The sequence below is a fragment of the Nomascus leucogenys genome, chromosome 10 (assembly GCF_006542625.1).
Source record: "Nomascus leucogenys isolate Asia chromosome 10, Asia_NLE_v1, whole genome shotgun sequence".
In the NCBI taxonomy this organism is placed as follows: domain Eukaryota; kingdom Metazoa; phylum Chordata; class Mammalia; order Primates; family Hylobatidae; genus Nomascus; species Nomascus leucogenys.
Window position 1 is genome coordinate 20,281,203 of NC_044390.1, and position 24,186 is coordinate 20,305,388.

General features: G+C 32.5%; 1 protein-coding gene across 1 annotated transcript in view; it reads right to left on the minus strand.

The window, feature by feature from the left end:
* The window catches only part of LRRIQ1 (leucine rich repeats and IQ motif containing 1), a 189,557-nt gene that overhangs the window by 68,579 nt on the left and 96,792 nt on the right, over positions 1-24,186 (minus strand). The window contains 5 exon segments of the mRNA XM_030819891.1: positions 6,733-6,834; positions 13,361-13,443; positions 13,701-13,796; positions 14,312-14,433; positions 15,088-15,177. Of these exon segments, the coding sequence (XP_030675751.1) occupies positions 6,733-6,834; positions 13,361-13,443; positions 13,701-13,796; positions 14,312-14,433; positions 15,088-15,177 (493 nt within the window).

Sequence of the window (24,186 nt, forward strand, 5' to 3'; positions counted from 1 at the left end):
CTCTTGGACTTACACCAGTGGTTTGCAAGAGGCACTTGGGCCTTCAGCAAAAGACTGAAGACTGCACTGTTGGCTTCCCTACTTTTGAGGTTTTGAGACTCGGGCTGGCTTCCTTGCTCCTCAGCTTGCAGATGGCCTATTGTGGGGCTTCAATTTGTGATCGTGTTAGTCAATACTTTTTAGTAAATTCCCTTTATATATACATCTATCCTATTAGTTCTGTCCCTCTAGAGAACCCTGACTAATAATACATATTGCATATAAATCTTTATTCAGGACACACAGTGAGTGGTATTCTAAACTAGAATCAGAAAAGTCTTCTTAAAAAATTAAATGCCTGAGATAATACAAATTAGCCAAGTGAAGAGATTTTTCTGGATTGCATAGGGCAATGAGTCTAATTTGGCAAAGCAAACAGCATGTTAAAAAACATTATATAAGCATATTGCAACTCCATCTATATTTGAAACTCTTTAATGCCAGGGTCCTTTGTATTTTTCAGTTATTCATCAAAAAACATTTATTAAGCATCCATTATACATTAGGCACTGTGCTAAGGGCTAGGGGTATTAAAGAAATACATGGAGCTCAAAACTTAGTAGGAAAACAGTAATTCAAAATATAGTGTTTGTTGGAGACTGACATACTGATAAATCACATTTTATAAATCTTTGTATCCATGATAATTTTGACTAATTATTGAATCTTGCTCAGTGGAATAAAATTACGAGCATCTCTTCTTACGGGGCTACCTTCGGGTATTTTGTTGCCTGCATATGCCCTGTGGCATTTATGCTGCCATCTCTGAATACATAGTCACTGGCACTATTAGCAAGTACTATAAACAGCTAGGGAAATGCAAGACCTCCTTTAAAGCAATCTACACAATATAAACTGTTCTCTAAGCTGGCATTAAAAAGGAGAAAGTGCTTATAATTCTAAAGTAAAAAGTATCACAAAAGAAATGCTCTGGAGTAAAAATTATAGAAGCTATAGGTTTCTTAATACATTCAATATTTAAACATTTAATACAAAAATATTTGAATATATGTTTATAAAACCATGAGTTATCTGCAAATCTTCTATTTTATAAGAGAACAAATAGGAAGCATGTTAGTGATGACAGCAGCAGACTGGGAATTAAGAAAATCTGACTTGAAATCGAGTATAATTGTCCCAGGGAATGGAGGAGCTAAGACTAAATAAACCTGCATTCCTGAGAAGGTTGTCGGGCCAGACTAAATTTTTTTCCTGGCTTGCCTAACTTCCTTCTTTGACCAAAGCCAGAAGTCTGAATTTGGCATTGATTTTAGAAGTAGCAAATTTAGAAGTTTCAGTAGATGAGGGCAGGAAAGTGACTTAATTTATGTATAAATAAAAATAGGAATAATGAAGCAAAAATATAGGCTGTGTGGGGAAGTTCTCATATATCTGAAAATTAAAACGTGATTCAAAATGTGGGAGATTTCTCAAAGAACTGAAAACAGAACTACCATTCGACACAGCAGTCCTATTACTGGGTATAAACCCAAAGGAAAATAAATCATTCTACCAAAAAGACATGCACTCGTATGTACATCGCGGCACTAGTCACAATAGCAGGGACGTGAAGTCAACCTAGGTGCCCATCAACAGTGGTTTGGATAAAGAAAATGTGGAATACATACACCATGGAATACTATGGAGCCATTAAAACGTATCAAATCTGCTGGGCGCGGTGGCTCATGCCTGTAATCCTAGCACTTTGGGAGGCCAAGGTGGGTGGATTGCCTGAGCTCAGGAGACCAACCTGGGCAACATGGTGAAACCCCGTCTCTACTAAAATACAAAAGAAATTAGCCGGGCGTGGTGGCGTGCACCTGTAATGCCAGCTACTTGAGAGGATGAGGCAGGAGAATTGCTTGAACCCAGGAGGCAGAGGTTGCAGTGAGCCGAGATAGCATCACTGCACTTGAGCCTGGTGACAGAGCAAGACTCTGTCTCAAAAAAAAAAAAAAAAAAAAAAGTATGAAATCATGTCCTTTCCAGCAACGTGGAGGCCATTATCCTAAGCCAATTAATGCAGGAACAGAAAACCAAATACCACATGTTTTCACTTATAAGTGGTAGCTAAACATCGGGTACACATGGACGCAAAGATAGAAACAATAGACCCCAGGAACTACTAGAGTGGGGAGAGAGGGAGGAAACCAGGGGCTGAAAAACAGTACCTGTTTGTTACTATGCTCTTTACCTGGGTGATGGGATCATTTGTAGCCCAAACCTCAGTATTATACACAATTTAACAAAACTGCCCATGTTACCCCTGAATCTAAAATAAAAGTTGGAATTATTTTAAAAATGGTCACTCTTTACTAAGAATCTAACTGACTCATATTTAATATTAGGTTATCATAATAATATCAATAATAACATTATCCAAGGTAGCAGCTAACTATAGGTCACAAATCAAATCTTCATTACCATGTTGGCACTAAATGATATCCTAAATTATATTAATGCAACTATGAGAAAGGAATAAAAACCAAAATTGATTATGGTTTTCTCAGAGTTTTACCTTATTTTAATAATTAGTCTTTACTTTTTTCCTAAGTATTTTAGTTCTAAGTGGTATAAATTTCAGGGTTACCTCGTAATCTTTTTTCTCTAACATTTGTATTTTGTTTTGATTTTGCAAGCTTTACTTGTCAAGGAAATTATTACCATTTCCTTTCAGCCACTTGTTTTCTGTGTGGAAACCTTAGTCAAGTCACCTATCAATCTCTCAATACTATAGTTTTATCATCTGTAAAATGTTGACAGTCATAATATCTTTCTCAAAGTTTCTGAAAGCATTGAATCAGAGAACGTAAGTAAAACTCTCAGCACAGTACTTAATAATAAATGGAATAAAGAGAACTACTTGTAAACAAGAACAAGAAGGAATGCCATACTTTTAAAATGACTATTGCTAATGATTATATTTTGAGCACTTAATATGTACTTAGATTGTGTGTTCCAAGCTACTCACAAATAAAATCTATGTAATCCTCACAATACTCCCCATGCCTAATTACTGTCTGCCTCTTATTTCATAGATGAAAAATAATGAGAAACAGAGAAGTTAAACAACTTCCCAAAGGTCACACAGCTAATAAACGATAAAGTCAAGATTCAAACTGTGTTGGACTAACTCCAGAATCTACACTAATGTCCACTAAGCTATGCTTGCTCTTATGCAAGTGATGAATATAAATGATGTCAGAGCTCCAAACTAAACAATTAAAACAGAAAAAAAAGAAACTTGGCTGCAGATCTTCAAGGCAATAACCAAGAAATTGTTTTGAGTTCTAAGACAATGTAGGATATTGAAATACAAGTAGGTATTACAGGTTGGTAACAAAGGTAAACAAAGACAGGCATCTGATTCAAAATAAATATAAATAAACAAATAAATAAAATAAGCCAATGTTAAATCTGCAAAGTGTTCAGGCTCTCAGACTTGTCTCATAGGAACAACTGGCTAATAGCTGACACATGGCACATATATGAGGTGACTCTGGGGACAGGCGTGGTCAAAGTCTCCTCAGACTTGATCAGGTTAAAGATCTAAATCTGGTAGCCAGACAAAAATGGTCAACATTTTATGAATATAGAAAAAATAGAAGGACATCCTGTAAAACATGGACTGTTAAAATGGTATAATATTTTACCTTATATTTTTAATATAATTTTATATTTAATATCAACTATTCCTTGAATTTAAGCATATTTTTAATCATAGACCAACAGAGATATATCTACCATCCTTTCTAGCTACTAATGTTTTTGCTAGGGATGTTCAGAAAAAGCCACAATAAAAATCAAATTTGTAAGAAGAATCATGGAAACCCCATATAGTCAATATTGCAGAGTGGAGACAGAAAGTAATTTTTTTTAAATTTATACAATGTTACTAAAATAAATGTGGATTTTGGAAAGCAATAGTCAAGCAGTTCTACAGTATGATACAATTTCAACAAAACCAAGGAAATTATAAGACAGTGTTGGCATACCATTGTGCTGAGATACTGTTCCACATGGAATTATTCAATATAAACCTACAGCAAAATTTAATTTTGATCTTCCTCACTTTTCTGGGGGGCATCAGATGCCCAACCACTAATTTTATTTGATTTTTTTTCTTAAGGAATAAAAGATCTTCCAATGTTCTAAAACTAGATTTGGTGATGGTTATGTAACTGTAAATATAGTAGAGTTCATTGTATTGTACTTTCAAAAGGGGTGCATTTTATAATAAGAAAGTTGTATCTCAAAAGAATTGGGTTAAGGAGGCACTCTCTACTGGGCAGTAGGGGTTAGTTGGGATATTTCTTTGGAAGCTGCGCTCTGTGGCATCAGGAAGTATCTGTGATTCTCTAAAATGAATAATCCCAGAGCAGCAGTTAAAGACAACATGGGGTTCAGCTTGGCCAGCAATGAACAAATGATTTTGCCTCACTTTTCGTCACTGTTTTCCCCTTAAAAAAAGGGACAAGAATAAACATATTAACTGTTAAAAAAAATCTTCCATATAAAACTGTTTTTGCCAAGCCTATTCCTAAACAAACAACAACAAAAATCTATAGTACATTAGAAAATCTGGTAAATACATAAAACTCATTCAGTGAAATTAATGAAATGCCAAATGTACTTTACTTGGTTCTAAAAGAAAGCAAACTAAACAAAATTCACTTGAGGAAAAAAACGAAATCATAGAACATCACATCATAAAGCTTATGTGGAAATGTTTTATATTCTATAGGCCACTTTGAATTTATCACTACTTTGAACTATTTCTAGCATATTTTATACAGTACAAATTCAATAAACATATCATACATACATATTATACTATTCTGGATGGTAATGTAGCTTCACATTTAATAGAACAAGATAGGATGCAAGAGAACCTGTTAGGATAGATTTCTGTTTATGAGTCTGAGATGTGTGTTAAATTAAAGGGTAAGAACACCCTGGTTATCTTTATTCCTAGGCAGTTCTTTTCTAATGCAACAACATTCCTATTTAATAAACAATATCTGTAGAGTTGTTACTGATTTTAGCAGAATTTCTACATTTTTTAAAAAAAGACTGAAATGGTAAAGACTATAACAATGAAATATCCTCAATGATTAAAACCCAAGCCTTATTTTAAATTGGGAATATATTTTAATTCTATCAAAATATTAATCCATAAATATTTGTTGAAATAATATTGTGTTTTGACATGGATAATGGGCACCAAAATTTTTAAATGTTTTACTATGGAAAATATTTAATATAAAAAATAATGTAAAAGAAACCTTTACACACTATCATCTGTTGGTCCAACAATTTCAATAATTTCCCACACTTGCTTTATTTATCTTTCTATGTATGTTTTTATTACTAATTTTTTTTTTTTTTTTTGAGATGGAGTCTCCCTCTTTTGCCCAGGCTGGAGTGCAGCGGCACGATCTTGGCTCACTGCAAGCTCTGCCTCCCGGGTTCACGCCATTCTCCTGCCTCAGCCTCCGAGTAGCTGGGACTACAGGAGCCCGCCACCACGCCCGGCTAATTTTTTGTATTTTTAGTAGAGACAGGGTTTCACCGTGTTAGCCAGGATGGTCTCGATCTCCTGACCTCGTGATCCGTCTGCCTCGGCCTCTCAAAGTGCTGGGATTACAAGCGTGAGCCATCGCACCCAGACTATTGCTATCTACTTTACGGAAAATTCTAGATTCCATGATTTCTACCCCTACATACTTCAGTAGGCATTTCTAGGATGGTGTAAATTTGGTGGTTAACAAACTTTTCTTTAGTTTTAGACATTACAAAACAGAAATGTAAATCAAACTGTTTCCATTTTCAATCGTGCTATGAAGATGCCTAAATTTTAAGATTTATTTAAATCTTACAGAAGACAAAATGCTGAAAATGTTCATAGGTCCTTTTCATTAAAATATGATTCCCTTTTTCTATTAAAAATTATAAAAAATTTATACTAAAATGAAAATTTAAAACTAAATAAAAATTTTACACTAAAAAAGTAGTATAAATTTTTAGTATAAAAACTAAAAAACATTAACATTAAAAGGAAAGCAGATGGCAAACGTTTTAAGTCATGTTTGCTGCACTGTTTTGCATCATGCTTGCTACTTTATTACATTTAAATATTTCTGTTTAATAATTTAAGTTCATGATTTTTCTGAATGTTGAAATCAGAGATATAATCAGAACTATCACCACCTAGATGTGGAAATCCTTCACCCCAACAGTGAGTTGGGCAAACTTCAAATATTGTAAAATATTTTAAATTCCAGAGTATAATTTATAGGGCTTAACACAATTTGTGTAAATTGGCAGTAAACAGAACATCATCTCAACATGTGATCACTTCCACTGATAGAAGCTAATATATCTGTCACTGTAAAATTTAAATAATATTAATGTCACTGATGATACATCATTATAAAACGTTCATATATAAATAAAAAAATTAAAATTTATGTAAACACTGATACAAATTTTTCAATTACTACATCAATATTTCAGCACACTAAATTAGCACTTCAGCTTTAATAGCCATATTTTGAGTTATTCAAGTATATGTTATACATAATTCTTTATATATATACTTCATGATTAAGAATTAAAAATTTATTGTAAATACAATTCTTTCAATCTTTCTTTATCTTTTTACCTCTCTATGTATCTGTTATTAAGCCATACCTTCAAAGTAACCATCTCTTCTTGGCTGTACCTTCTCTGGTGATTTTGGAACAGACACTTTATTTTCATTGTTTTTGAATAAGGCTAGACGCACAGTGGAATCTAAACAAAACGAATAAGAAAGGAGCAAAGTTCATCTTTGCGTATTTCCTTCTCTAAATGTCCACATATTTATTATATGGTGGTAGTAAAAAAAAATCCACTTTATAAAGCTCTATGAAATTGATGATGATGTTATATTAAGCTTCATTAACATGGAAAGGTAGCCAACCATGTACGTATTATTGGTTATCTGATTAAACACATAGCCAGTATTTAAAGAACAGAAATGCCCTACTTTTCCATCTAAACTATGGAGAGATGGGATATAAAAGATGGAAGCAAGACAACTAATGGAGTAAGAAACAGGTAGGAAAAGGTTATTTCATTAATTTAACACCTAAAATAGTGGTTTCTCTTTTGCCCTAATGTATTTTCAGATAACAAAGATGTATAAATTTTCTCCATATATTCAAAGCGAAGAATATTCAAGGTCTATTGATATTACAAAAAACAGATTGTGAATGTAGACTACACATATCAAGAAACAAGATTTTTAATGTTGTAAATACCAAATTACATATTTTAATTAAATGCTAAAGTAGCAAAAATAAATAGCATTTGCATAGCTATTCTCCAGCATGAGCAACCTGACAATTTCCATTAGTCTTCTAGTAATAATTCATCTTTACTAAGTATGATTTACATTTTTCACAATGATTGTATTTCTCAAGATTAGGGAAAATGTTGGACAATGTTTAGGTATATTTCATAAGTATTAATATACGTAATCTCAGGTGTTATCGTTATTAAATGTTTCTTATGAATTCAATATGAACTAACAGTAAGAATAATAAAAATCTGTGTATATATATTTCATAAAATAAGTATTATATATCATCTAAGTCATTTACAAAATAAATGACATGTCAAAGAACCATTAGTCAATGAGGAAAGACATTACCATGGGCTTACAAACTGTTTGGTGTCTTAGAACCATCTCTCTACTCTCTTGCTCTTCTTGCCTTTTTATTTGATCTATGTATTTTCTAACAACATCACAATTCAGCAGACCTGGGTTAGATCCTAGTTCCAACTTTTACTACTTGCATGACTCCGGAAAAACCGTTCTCACCTTCTGTCTCTTCCTCTGTCCAACAGAAGTAATATTGTCTTTGAAGTACTAGTAGTACTGTACAAATTAATGAGATCATGTGTGTAAAACATCAAGTCCCATGCACACATTAGTGTAGGTTCTCAACAAATAACAGCTAATAGACATAATTATGACATGAATAATGAAACACTTCCAGTTTATATTCTTAGAAAAAAACTTACATTCTTCATAAAATTTACTGCGATATATAAAAATACATAGAACCATAATTGGCTCCATTTCACTCAACACAGTGCACTGAACAGAAGCTATGAATATTTTATAAGTTCTTTGGCATTTCCTTGGCCAAATAATAAAACAATCATACTTTCCTCATACTATTATCAAGGTCAAATAATTTAATAAGTACAAATATTTAGAAAGGTTATCTAGCACAATTTACTCAAAATAATTTTATTCTCCAAGAGCAATAGTGCTACATTATCAGTATCTTTTTGTTTTAAAACATTCTGATTACATCAGCATAAATTGATTTAATCTTGAATTAATTCGAATTGCAAAGGGATAATTATAAGAAGTAAGAAACGTAGTACTTTAAGATAGAAAAAAAAATCACTTGATTTTGATAGTCCCTGAAAATACCACTGTAATAATACAGTATTCTTACCTCAATAAAAAAAGAATAAATAGATAAAAACGCAACCCAGTTTAAAAAAAAAGCCAAGGGATAAGGTAATTGTACACAGTATAGTTTGTTACATGTTTTTATTCATTATAAAGTCAGTTTTGTACACTTAAGTCTACTCCTCTGTGGTAATCAACAGCAGGTCTAAGTTGCCTTTTAAACATAATCTTTGTATCTCCCAGCAATGACTTGCCCAGTGTTGGGGAAATAGGTATTAAATAGATGTTCAAAAATGTTTCAGAAACCCCTAGGTAAGTAACCATGTCCTATTATGCATGTGTCTCTATACTTTACAGTTTATTATTTCATTTAAATAATATAATTTTAGTTAAGCATTAGAGTATCCATATTATTAAATTCCTTGTACAATCCCTTTTCAACTTCTATAATTCTAATTTATCTCATTGTTTTATTTTAGTATTTTTCTTCTTACATACAAATCTGGTTATTATTACCCATTTTTTGCAGGTGCCAAGTATAGCAGTGCTGTAAAATAAGCTTGAATAACTAGCAATATTTCATAATCTTAAAAGGAGTACTATTTACTAATTTAAATTTTCCCAAATATAAGCATATATTTACATGACTAAAATGCACACACACACTGTAAAATGTATATTAGTGACTTTTATCTATTTTTTCTTTTTAGTCAATTGATGACATTCATTGGATATCTACCAGGTGCTAGGCATGGTGGTAGTAGGTCTGAGATGTCAAGGGTGTTTCAGCCCTCAAGGATCTTACTATTCAGATGAATTTTATTATTAAATTTTTGTTGTTGAGAGCATAACACAGTGACATCTGATCAAAATTCTCGTAAAATCTTACTGGAAATTGATGTGGTAAACAAAATAAATCTTGAATAAACTTCATTTTGGTAGAGTTTTGTCTATACTATTCCCTGTTGGTCCCTCCCCCTTAACATTCTTTAGTTACATTTATTATCATTCTGCAATCTGATGGCTTTGCTATAGCCCACGAATTGTTTACTTGACATAAAAAATTAGGCTTTATTAATGCTGGCTTAATTCCTGGCAGAAAATCCATGTTAGGTCTTCGTCCTATGTTCCTTAAACCTCTTACCAGCTACTCTCCACCAAAATCCCGATACTCAGACCCCATTCTCTCTGAGCACTCTAAGGAGTGCTCCACATCAAAACCAAACACCCACTCCCTTTCTGCATCCACCTCATCTCAGTCTTGCTACCAATTACACTCAGTATTGTGAGATTATTGACCCTGCATGTTTTCAATAAACCAGTAACTCTCACCTTACACAGGATCTTCTTCACTGCACTATTGAATTCTAAACTTCCCTGGATATCTGCTAAATTTCAACACAGATCACCAAATTCTGAAACTGCTTCTGTGTATGATGCAACAATAAAAACAAACAAACAAATAAAACCGAGAAATGCAAGACCGGTCATTATTGGTTCAAGCTTATGCCAATCAAGAGGTTAAAAGCAATTACTCACTAGGAAAAACAACCACCATAACCCAAACATAAACTGTATAAGTAATGATAACTCCTCACAATTTTAGATTTTACCCTGTAGCTACCAATCAATTCCTCCTCTTCCTTCTCCACCCTCCTCCTCTTTTAATCAGATGGCCTCACTTATACCAATAGAAGTCATCAGTACTAAGTCTCCCCTAGTAGCCGCCCATACCACATCTTTCCTCAGTTTCTTGCCTCTTCATAAATGAGCTTCCTCATATTCTTCCCTCTCTCTGCAACTGATTCCATTACATTCTACATTCTTAAATTAATTGACCCTCTGCTTTTTGCTGTATTTTCATTTTCATCTTAAATAAATAAAATATTATTGACTCATATCCTTTGACTGATAAAAATATGTACAAAATACAAACAGAAAATATGAGTGCTTGCCACTGAGTGCTCTAAGGTTTTTTGTGACAGAAATTTGAATTAAAGCTACCATACTTCTTGCAATTGTGCCTCATTTCCTTGAGGATTATTACTTTGTTAGATTGTAGGACATAATTTATTACATTAATTAATTGTTCCTATTCTCTGACACCCCTCCTGCCATGCTCCCCACCCCCATAGATCTAGTTAGTCTCACAGCAGTTTTATAGACGATGTTGCCCTCTAGTGGCTTAAAAATTTCGAGTTGGCAAGTTGTCTATGTAAGATATGTATCTCCAAGTATATTTAAAAATTGCTAGTAAATCTTTCAGTGTTTAACCAAATTTAGATATTTAAAACATTGTTTTAACTCATTAGTGAGTAAAAAATTTAAATTATGGTCATTATTTGAGACAGATGCAAGTAAGTTAATGGTATATCACAGATCGATTGAATTATAAAACTGGAAAAAGTACTGAACATTTTTTATTCTATAAGAAGAAAACCTGAGGCACAGAATCTTAAATAATTTGCTCACAGATACAAAATGAAATAAGTGCTACATCATCAGCTGAACAGAAGATAGACAAAATGTGATGATTAGAAAAGATCTCTCAGATTTTCTTTTTCATGCTTTTCACCATTAATCCTCCCTTTAATGTTTCTAATCTGTGTATCTGTTGTGAATGAAGAATAGAATGAAAAAAGTGAGACAAGTATAAAACTTATCACTAAATTTTACATTTCAGCGTTCATGTTTTAAACATAAAATGTTTTGTTTCATTATTCTAATATATTGATGTAAAAAAGCAAAACAAAAGTGATACATAGAGACACAAAACCTTACACAGCAATAAGAATGCAATTTGGATTATAATCATGTTATTAGAGTAATAGTCCCTATAAATATTACACAATTGCCATTTAGGATTTTAACCTGACCAAAAATGTTAAGTTAAAGATGTGGTCATTAAGTTGGACGTCTGGTTATCTTCTTTCATTTGTTACCCTGCCATGCCCCCTTGTGACTGACAAAAGAGGTTTAATTTTTGCCTGATAATTATCTCTAGTTGTGGCCATTAAAGCAATGATATTTATGTACTAGCATATATTCCTTACTGAATCCTTTGCTAAAACACTTGCTATGCTGCTTTATCAAAAATGTTCTCACCCCCCACAAAACCCTCAATTACAAGAGTTGGCAAGAAAGACCTATATATTTCCCAGAGATGGAATCATATGGGAAGTCTGACAAGCTAAGCTTTTCCTCTGCTTTCACTACTGAAGGCTATTTATTGCAAACTTTACGAATACTTTTAAAAGTGGGCCTAGCAGAATTCCTTGAATACAACTGTCATAATTATTTGTTGAATATTGGCTGAATCAGTTCTTAAACCACCTCTGATATTTGAACTTGCCTCAGGAGTTTCAGAAATTATTATTCTCAAAACAGTTGTTTAAAGAATGTTTTTGATACTGCTGAAGATGGGTAGAAATAGACATCAAAGCAATAATAGAGTTTATCACACTATCAGATTTACACTACTTGATTCTATATCTAGAGAACTGAAAGAGAATCTCACTATCGTTAAGAGTTTGGAGTTACTATTTCACTGGGTAACCACCACATAGCAAGCATTCAGTTCAGAGAAGCCTGATGAACTTAATAGGAGTTTACAAAATGAGAGTGCAGGAGGTACAAACAAATTAAAAAGCAAGGTGTTTATATTTTCTTTAAAAATGCTTGAAATGTTAATGTTTTAAACCTGAAAAAATTTACTACTCAATAAAAATAAGTTATCACAAAAAAGTAAAAAAATTAAGATATCACTAATATAACAATAAGGTATGCAAGTTGAACACTTCAGAATATAAAAATAAATCACCAGTAACTTATCAATGGCTAGTAAGTGATGTGCCAATAGATATCAGTTATTCCTTGAAAATCAAAAGCACTTTTGCAATATTTACTTGTTTTAAAATTTTATATTTATATCTGGTTCTTAGAATTTACTGAATTATAATTAAAATATAATTAATAGAAAAAGATAAAAATAGTTTTATGAAATATTTTTTCATATGATTACATAAGCTAGATCTATAGGAAAAGTATACATTTATTGCACCGCTCATGAGTAACTGGTCTTTTATGGAAACTTTTTACTAACAATAAGAACCCTAGAAAACAAAACTGATGTACAAAAGAAATGCATGTTCTTATATTTATATGAGTAAATATTTACAGTTATATATAAAGTTACATACAATTATTTTAAAGTTTTAATTAAAGATATCATAATATACTGATATTTCTTCTCTGACTCCATATATTAAGTAATTACACTAAAATGATTAGAGGTATCCAAAGAAAAACAAATGATTTAAAGAGTAGCCTCAGAAGTGGGATAGAATAAAAGATGCTTTAGAACATTTCCCAAGTCCTACAAAATCATAAAATATATAACTTTGCTTTTCCAAGATTCTAAGTTGTGAAGTCTTCAGAGCTAAAATCCATTGAACTCATAAATTTATAAAATTTATTGAATAATCAAGCAACTTAAAAGCACACAAAAGAAGAAGGAGTGAAGCAGATAACTCTTTAGAGTCAACATTTCCCAAAATGAACCAGTTTTAAAACAACTTATAATTCTCAGTACACAATAGATAGAACAATCAATAGCAAAGTATATAAGAAAGAGCGGAAAAAAGTAAAAATAGTGTTTAAGAGTATAAATCATTCAATGGCATACCATAATTTTCTCTTAGGTTTTATTTTTTTCAGAGTAATTATCTTAGACATAGTCATATGTGAATTGATTACTGTTCTTATTAAACATAATTTATAAAATATATTTTAAAGAAATTATCTTCAATTTTGCATACAGTTATTATTCAAAGAGCACTAACTACTCACCTATTCTTTTCTTTAGTTTCTTCGATTTCATTTTCTGTGCCCTCTTCAACATTTGCTGAGCAGTAGAAATATCCTTAAAGCCCCTATTAAAAGATTAAACCCAATAAAGGTAAAACAAATACCCGGATCATATTTAGATATGCATATACATATAGACATGTATATCTGAATTATAGCATACTAAAATAAATGTGAATTCCCATTTAAGAAACTAAATTAATCAGATGGATAATTTCATAAAAATTAATATAGGTATTCTTAAAATCTTGAAAAGTATCTGTCTTGGACTTTTAGCAGTCTCTCAATTTTTTAACTTATTAGTGTCAAATTGACTACATACCATTCTTCTGAAATTTTTTTTTCTTTTTCAGATTTTAGCAAACTCTTTCTACTGGTCTTTGATTCAGGTGACCAGGAAGAAGTTTTATCTTCTGATCTAACAATAGAAAAAAAACACTTTTAACTGAATCAACACAAGTATATCAGCACTTTTTAAAACTACAACTGTTTCAGTTGTCTCAAACTTGGAAATAAAATCTAAGTTAGCAAAAAACATTATCTTGAAGGCAATAAAAGTCTGCCATTAATTTAAAATGTTTACATTTCAATTACTTGAAGCATATTTCAAACCCTTTGTGAAAAGTAATGCAGCACTGGAATTTTTAGTCTAATCATTATCTGTACTTATATAGTATTTAAAGATCCACTTGTTTACAATAATTAATTACATTGTTTCCCTGACATATAAATTTTGTAGTTGCTTTAATGTACCTACTTCATTCATTTTCCTTACACTGAAAACTCTTCATGACCATGATGTTTTTAACACCAAATGTTCTGTTTTCTAAACAAGTAAATTCACATCTAGTTTTATAATTGTACTACGTTTGTATGATATGTAATACTGTTGTCATTCACAGGTTGATTCTCTAAAACAGTAGTTCAGCTTACCTGCTATTAAATTGTGTGTGTTCTGAAGAAGACAAATTTTCTTTGTCTTTACATAACCATGCTTGAGCTGGATTACTTGGTAAATTAAATGAAGTATCATCCCATTTTAAGTTTCCAGGAATCTTTTCACAAAAAAAGTAAATAAGCGTGAAGTAAAATTAAAAATCCTAGCATTTATGTTGTATTATTTTACATGCATATTATCAAATAGCCTCCTAAGGGAAACTCATTATAAAATTAAAAATTATAATAAAATGAAATTTATGTAATATATATACATGTCCTTTGTTGTACTGGTGGAAATTATGCTTTTTGGGATAGCTCTCATATAGAAAATGATTAATTGCAAAGATCTTTAAAAATCTCAGAAAACTAAAACTTCAAAGATTATCAAATAAATAACAGATATTGCAGTCCATTGACCTCTGACTGAAAATCTTCAGCTGTTGCCCTCTTAATGCATATTTTTGTATTTTTAAAGTGCTGTCAACTAGTGATTTTAGTCTACTGCCAAATATGCAGCTGAAGCATATCATTTTTTTTCTTTTGCTACTGTGAAATAAAGTGTTGAAAGAAATCCAAAATAAAGAAAAAAAGGAGCAAATGAAAGAAAAGCTACATGAAAAATTACATCTGGGGATGAGGAGGAAGTCAGAGGCTTCTAAAAGTAATTATGTTTTTCAAGTCAATAAATTGTATTATTAATCACTGCAACATAGCATAACCTTAAGAAATGAGCAAAGATCGAGGACTCAGAAGTTTCCATGACATGTTACCTTTGGCCAATGCAGCTGGTTTGAAAGAAGCAGTGTTTGTGAAGGGAAGCGGGTGGAATCTAATGCTAGCCATTCTTCTTCTAAGGCAGCCTGCACAAATAATATTAAAATGTATGTAATTTAGCTTACATAACTTTTACAATGTTTCTTTTAATTTGTGTATAGACTACAAATGTTGACAAAGTATATCAGAATTTTTATTTACAGGAAATTTTCTACTTACTATTGTGAGATGATATTCATCTGTTTAGTGAAAACATGCTAAAAATGGGATAAGACTTTTCACCCCTAAGTTTTGGATAAAGTGAAAACTTGATATTTGAATGCTCTAAAAAATGAGGTGCAGACTCTTCAGTGTATTTAACTGTTTATAACTATGACTCTGAGCCAAATCTAGATGGAACTGAGTAAAGTCATTTTTTTAGCTCTTACAGTACAGACATCACTATTGAAAATCTATAGTATTTTAATGTTAGTGTCAATTTTTCTATAAACAGTCTATAAACCAGCATTTTCTTAATTTTTTTTTAATTTCACAAATTTTCTGAATAGAGTTAAAAAAAAACACATTTTGTGGCAATGAATAAAACAATACAAGGAACATGGTCCCTGATTTATATTCTCTAATTCAACTGTTCAAATAACAAAAATATAAATTTAAGCCCAAATTTGGAAATCCCCGTTTTAAACTCCCTCTCTTAAAACATCTTTCTCCAATTTATGGAATTTCCAAATTTATTCTATCTTTCCACAATGGAACCTGCTAATTATATTAGTGTTGTATAATTTAGGATGTAATTATCTGATTTTTACTTGATTGAATATACAATATGGCTTAGAATTAATTTTTATGTTCCTGTATTTTTTTTGGAGGGGGGGGAAAGATGCTTAGAATACCAATTTTATTTTTAAAAAGGTTCTAAAATAATCAAACATTTTATGATTTAAAACTAGAATAATTTATTCTGAGGGGATGTAAATGCAATTTTTCATTTACACAATTGCAGTGTGTCTTGACTGCCTTTTGAAAGACCATTGGAAAGGCAGGCCTAGGACACATTGACTACAGGCAGGTAGTGCAACAACAGAATTTCACTTAACGAAATTTAGTCTTAGGATACCTAACCAAACTCGCACCATTTGAATGTTATGTAAATAGTGTGCCTCTACTTAGTTGCTAGACAGATCAATTGTTGAATTTCTTCTAGGTAGTAAATTTTTATATATATATATATATATATATATATATCACAGTTATATATGGTTTAATATATATTTGGTTGAAGAATTGCTATCTGTCAGTTATATGAGAGGAATAAATTCAAGAGCTCTTTTGCACAACATGGTGACTATAGTTAATAACAATATAGTATATTCTTGAAAATCATTGAAAGAATACATTTTAAGCATTCTCACCACAAAAAAAATGTTAACTATGTGAGGTAACGCACATGTTAATAAGCTCAATTTAGCCTTTCTACAATGTATACATATTTCAAAATGTCATGTTTTACACAATAAACATATATAATTTTTATTTGTCAATTAAAAAATTCAAATTTCAATATTTGTAAATAATTCAATATTTGTTAAAAGATGCGTTATTGGAAAAAGAGACAGAAAGAGGCAGAGAGAGACAAAGCTCTCTCACCAGAGCCATGAGTATTCCTCCTTCTCATCCTCACAGAAAGAAAAGGGTTGAAAACGGCAGTCTAGAAACAATGGCTACAGTTCAGGGAGACTCTAAAATAAAAGGAAACACATATGCTTTGGTACTTTTGGAAAATTATAGAAAGAAAAAGATACGGCCATTTATTTCTAATATATTTAATTCATTTATGTTGATCGCTTGTTAAATCAGGCTAGTAACTCAGTAAACTCCCACTGATTTATACAATCAGAATTCTCTCTTTAGCTCATCATGAATGACAAATAAATCTAATGACATTTCTGTTAAAATAAGGTGGGGATGGAAATTTTTATTTGATGTAAAATTGTAAACAGAATTCAGAACTTAGAGCTTTTTTGTTTTTTCTTTTCAATGACAAGGGAAAATCCGGTCATATCTCAGGGAAGATCAAGGGCCAGTATATCAGCTATAATTGAGTTAGTATTTTTATTCTGCTGAAAACTGCTAAATTGATGAGAAAATGTGAAGGAGACAATATTACAAAGGCAACATGCCACCTGAGGAGTGGTTATGGAAAATGAACAACACTGTCAGGCAAGTTGCCTGACTCTTACACTGATTTTATACAAACAGCCATTTTTAAATTTTTATTTTCTTAAACACCTGCCAAACCATCTACTTTTTATATTCTCTAGAAATCCAGCTGTTTTCTCTCTTCAGCAGGACAAGATCTCACAAAGCACAATAAACTTCTTTGCCACATCATAGAGATGTTGATAGAGTGCTCTTCCTTGGAAAGGCTACATAAAGTCTGGAGAAAATTGACATTTTCTAATTAATATCTAAAAGTACAGAAAACTTTGAAAATAGCTTTTTTTGGCTGAATAGAAAGTTTATGGAAACTTTTATAGAATCCCAGAACAAGTATTTAACTACTATCTCTTAGAAATTTCTAGAAGCATAAAGAGAAGGTTTTATATAAAAGTTAAAGATGCTTTTGGTAATTATATAATCAAAACCAAAAATATGTTACCAAGACAACGAATTTATATGTATTCAAGCTTATTAATATCAAACAGATTTGGCATTACCTAGTATGCTGAGGGAAATAAAATCTCAAAATGTCAGGAGGAATTGGCAAAGAGTTATAAATATACCACTGTTTTTCAAAATGTATGTTAATATATCGTGCTTACCACTGCAAATTTATACAAATTTCAGCTGTTGCTTAATAAAGCCTTCTACTCACATAGACCAATGGAACAGAACACAGACCTCAGAAATAACACCACACATCTACAACCATCTGATCTTCAACAAACCTGACAAAAATAGGCAATGGGAAAAAAGATCTCCTGTTCAATAAATGGTGCTGAGAAAACTGGCTAGCCATATGCAGAAAACTGAAACTGAACAACTTCCTTACACCTTATACAAAAACTAACTCAAGCTGGATTAAAGACGTAAATGTGAAACCTTGTCTTTCCGTCGAGGGTTCTTCTAGGGTTTTTATGTTATGTAAATAGTGTGCCTCTACTTAGTTGCTAGACAGATCAATTGTTAAATTTCTTCTAGGTAGTAAATATTAACATATATATATATATATATATCTCACAGTTATATATGGTTTAATATATATTTGGTTGAATTGCTATTTGTCAGTTATATGAGAGGAATAAATTCAAGAGCTCTTTTGCGCAACATGATGACTATAGTTAATAACAATATAGTATATTCTTGAAAATCATTAAGAGAATACATTTTAAGCGTTCTCACCACAAAAAAAAATGTTAAAACCCTAGAAGAAAACCTAGGCAATACCATTCAGGACACAGGCATAGGCAAAGACTTCATGACGAAAATGCCAAAAGCAATTGCAACAAAAGCCAAAATTCACAAATGGGATCTAATTAAACTAAAGAGCTTCTGTTCAGCAAAAGAAACTATCACCAGAGTGAACAGGCAACCTACAGAATGGGAGAAAATTTTTGCAAATTTCCCATTTGACAAAAGTCTAATATCCAGAAGTTACTAGGAACTCAAACAAATTTACAAGAAAAAAACAAATAACCCCATCAAAAAGCAGGCAAAGGACATAAACAGACACTTCTCAAAAGAAGACATTTACATAGCCAACAAACATATAAAAAAAGTTCAACATTACCGATCATTAGATAAATGCAAATCAAAACCACAATGAGATACTATCTCACACCAGTCAGAATGACAATTATTAAAATGTCAAGAAACAATAGAGGCTGCTGAGGCTGTGGAGAAATAGGAACACTTTTACACTGTTGGTGGTAATGTAATTTAGTTCAACCATTCTGGAAGACAGTATGGAGATTCGTCAAGGATCTAGAACCAGAAATACCATTTGACCCAGAAATCTCATTACTAGGTATATACTCAAAGGAATATAAATCATTCTACTAAAAGACACGTGCACATATATGTTTACTGCAGCACTATTTACAATAGCAAAGTCATGGAACCAACCCAAATGCCCATTAATGATAGACTAGATAAAGAAAAGATGGTACATATACACCACAGAATACTACACAGCCATAAAAAGGAATGAGATCATGTCCTTTGCAGGGACATGGGTGAAACTGGAAGCCATCATCCTCAGCAAACTAACATAGGAACAGAAAACCAAACACCGCATGTCCTCACTCATAAACGGGAGTTGAACAATGAGAACATATGGACACAGGGAGGTGAACAACACACACCAGGGCCTGTTGGCGAGTGGGGACGCAAGGAGAGGGATCTTTGAGGACAGGTCAATAGGTGCAGTGAAACACCATGAGACACGTATACCTATGTAACAAATATGCATGTTCTGCACATGTATCCCAGAACTAAAAGTGAAATAAATAAATACATTAAAAAAAAGAAAGCCTTCTGTTTAGATATTCTTTAAATTACAACCGAGGATCTGGAAAGCTTTCTAGCTACTTGAGAATTATTATCAAATGTACTTATTACTTGTGTATTGAAAATGAAGTTGAACTTGGATAGATTTGTAACTGGCAATGGAGGCAGTGTTCATCTGGAGACATCACTTCTGGTTTTGGATTTGCAGCCTTTCTGATACAGCAATCAGGTACACCCTTATGGAAAAGCACCTATTGTCATTCTATTTGATTCCTTTAGAAACTAAATGACTGGCACTTAGAGTTCTTGTGACTCACTGTCTTGATAATTCCCATTTTGGATGGGACAACTTGAATTCAATGACTAATAAGGTGAGAATGTCCCAAAAGGTTTCACTTGTAAAAAGAAAATGGTATACTCAAAAATGTGCCTCAGTAGCATTCAGCTTTTCATGAAAAAAAAAAAAAAATAGCAGCTATCTATCTCAGGGAATACTCATCTCCACTTCACTGCCTGAACCAAAGTTGCTGTCTCACAGGGACCTCAATTCACCTAAGTTCCCTTAAATTCTTGAGCCTGGTTCAGTGATGGTTTGGCTAAGCTGAAACCAAGCTGATTCTTGGACTGTTGCCAATGGCTTAACAGTTGGGTCTGCCACATGAAAAGCTAAAGACACCACGACTTGGGCCCTCAACTAGGGAAAACAAATCACAGCTGCCTATAGACCTGTCTCTGTTATTCATACAGATGCCCATGGTAAGGGCCCATTCCCTAACGAGAATGACTGGAATCAAGTTACTCATTGGGTCTAACTTTATATTTAAGGTAGACCTACTTTTTATACCAGACTTGTGATTCCTGAAAAATTTGCTGATTTGTCTTATAGTGAAGGATGTCTCATCTTGTGGATTTTTGCCCCTTCCTGTTTGAAAATTGACTACAATACACCTTCAAATATTTGCCACTGTTAATATCTTTTAGGTTATCCATCAGCTGGCTTTGGCCATACAAACTAATGAAATTAGTTGCCTAAGTTTTCAGTTGTCTGTACCATTTGATTGTGACAGTTATGATACAAGCTAGTCAACAATGAACTGATAATCTGCACCTACCTCTATCACCTCCTTCTATCCACACACCTAGATAAAGCAATTTGATCAGTGAGCACAGCTCTCCCCCCAAAAAATATCATATTCTGGAAGCCACTTCCTAGGCAATGATTAGGAAAAGTGCATAAAGGGTAATATAGATCTATTTGGACAACTCAGGATTCTATTTTGACTATTCCTGGGTATGATGAGTATCTCTTTTCTCTAACAGCGAGTATAGGCCAGAATGATTAAACAAGGTACAGCCTGGCCAAAAGAAGAGTAAGATTATTCAAACTAATCTTAGTTATGGTTTATAAAAGGGCACTTGTTCCTTGTTCCTGAACTTTCAAGATGAAAGGTCTAAGTGTCAATAGAGAATGATTAGAAAAATGGTGAAATTATAGCTATTGAAATGCAACACCCTAATTTTGAGGGAGTAGGTGGAGAACAAAAAACCAGAATCTTTGAAAGGAATGTCTTAATTCCTGGGAAGCATAAAAGAGGGAGATTTTTATCTTTTGAACTGCCCCATAGCCTCCTTCCAAAAAAACAAAAAAACAAAAAAACTTCTGCAGGACTGTCCCAAACTGCTGCAAGCACATTAAATTTAACTTACTAATGGACCTGCCATCCCCTTTCGAGGGGCTCTGAATACAATTTCATAGTAATTCACCTTAAGTTTACTAAGAAATCCATCAAGACAGCAGAGCATGGCCCCAGATGTCGTACTTCCCCTGTGAAACAAATGTGGATATTTTCCCCATCCCCATCCTCTGTCATCCCATGGGGTGGATGAATGCCACCTAGAAGGTGTGGTGGTCATAACACACTTTTAAGTGTTAAGTCAACAGCACTATAGCCCTAGAAAGCATTCAGGTCACCTTCAACTCTCTGACCAGGGTTATTCTGGATGGCAGAATTGTCCTGTAATTCCTTCCTGAGGGACAAGAAGCAGTCCAGCCATAGTTTGATTAAAGTCTCAAGCCTATTGGGAAGATCAATTAAAAAATTAAGGAGAAAATACCTGGACTATTGATAGTAACCTTAATTGCATGAACCATGAGGCAAATTTAATTGATTTTTGTCCCAGCCCCTGTCATATTATTCAGGGTGGCCACTGGAATGGTATACTTATTAGAAAATTTGTCATGTAAAAACAAGGGATGGATATTTTTGGGATACAATTCTCCATGGATCTCTAACAATTCTGCATGACTTATAACAGATTTTGTTACAGACTATCCTTCCAAAGATGTTCATAAAACTAACAGAATGGGAAGGCAGAGACTGTGTTTCCCTTTGGAGTAGAGGGCAGAAATTTGTTTGCTGTCTGGTGTAATAAGGATAACAACTTTCTGTGGAGCATAGGATGGGCAGGGTTGCTAACAGCCATTTAGAAGATATGGGATATCCTAGGCTCAAGACTACTAGGAAGACATTCTTCAGATTTCCTCCTATGGAACTTGGGGGAAAAGGAGAATTGGTACATGAAACTCTTGCTGCCTGCTGTTATAGGTAATAAGTGTTTTTGTCTCTTGAAGTTTCATTTCTTCTATCAGCATCCTAACTTGTTAGAGTTGATGTAGGATAAAATCTCAGATCCCTCATAGTTCTTGGCACTTAATAAATTAGGGTAAACTATGCTTAACAAAACAAAAATAAAATGACTCTTGGTTGTAAGTGTTCCTTGGTTAATCACTTGTTAAATGAAATCACATTTCAGAGAGGCAACAAATCAATATAAGGAAACATTTCGTGGACAGTTGATCTAGGCTTTTGGATCCTGGCTAATTTATCAAGATAATTTTATATTTACTCCTCTTATAAAAATTATAATTAACTGAAAACATTCTAATATATTTCTGATATTCCCTAAACTTAGAGCTATGTTTTTTCTGTCTATTTACCCATCCTGGCACTAAGCATGGTGTCTGCCATATTGTAAGCATTGTTGGCAGGAAAGGAAAAAATAGGTTTGAAAAGATTTTATATAATTACATAAGGATATGTCTTAAAAATCCAGAAGTTTTAATCCTAAAGGCAACTATTTTTTTCAACTAAATCAGTGAAAAAAGGGAAATCCTAGTCAGATAAGTTTTGTATACAGAAAAATTTGAGAAAGAAAAAAGAAAACAAAAAAAACAAGAACAAAAACAAACAAACAAAACAATTCGATTACATCATCTGAAGTTTTAAGATGATTTTAAAATAAAGTGAAGGCAATGGAAAAGGGGTAAAGATAGGTCAAAGGAAGTAATCTCTGCATTGCAAACAAAATTATCCACTTAAAATATGAACAATATTTAACTCCCTTACTTGAAACCCAATAATAATATTCTATCACATTTGAAAGAAAATCCAAAGTGCTCGACATCATATCCTAGGCCTAATGTGGACTGATCCCTGACTACTTTTGTATTTCTTCTCTTCTCTATTTTTTCTTCTTTACTAATCAGTCTACCTAATGTAAACTTTCTGTTGATTTCCTATTTCAAGCCTTACATACTTGCCTTACACTTAGCCCAAAACAGTATGCGGTTTTGTTTATATGAAACTTATTCCCTCACTTTATTTTCACATCTCTATTGAAGTGTTATACCTTATACAGGCCTTTCCTGATCAACCAGTTAAACACTATGCTCTATACCTTAAACTTTCTTATTTTTTACAGTAATTTTCAATATCTTATTTTATACTATATATTTATATATGTATTTATTGTCTGTTACCTCAAATAAAATGTAAATACTATGAAGTCAGGGATCTTATCTCTTTTCTTCACTGTGGTAAGAACAATGCCTAGAAGATTTAAAATGATTGTTTAGTACTGAAATACTCATTTATAAATATTCCAATTCTGGATTTGGAGACCATTATCCTAAGTGAACTAATGCAGGTTCAGAAAACCAAATACTGCGTGTTCTCACTTATAAGTTGGAGTTAAACAATGAGTACACATGGACACAAAGAAGGGAACAACAGACACTGGGGCTTACTTGAGGGTGGAGGACAGGTGGAGGTGAGGATCAATAAACTAGTTGTCAGGTACCATACTTACTACCTGGATGATGTGATAATCTGTACTCCAAACCCCATGACACGTAATTTACCTATATAACAAAGCTGCACATGTACCCCGAAACTAAAATTTAAAAATTTTAGAAAGATTTCAGTTCTGGCTCAATACAGGGACACATCTCTTGCTTCTTTAAGCTGACTAAAAAACAAAACATAAACACCTGATAGAAAGATATCTGCAAGTGATCCAGGTATTGCATTAAATTACAAAGGTTTGAAAATACCATACTTATTATGTTCAAGAAAATAGTGGACATGATAGAAAATTTCAACATATAAATGGAATTTATAAAAAAGAATCAATTAGGAATTTTATAACTAAAAAACAGAATAACAAAATAAGAATTCAATAGATAGGCTAAAAACATCATGAGATAAAGTAGGGAGAATGATTAATGAACACAAAGTAGGTCAGTA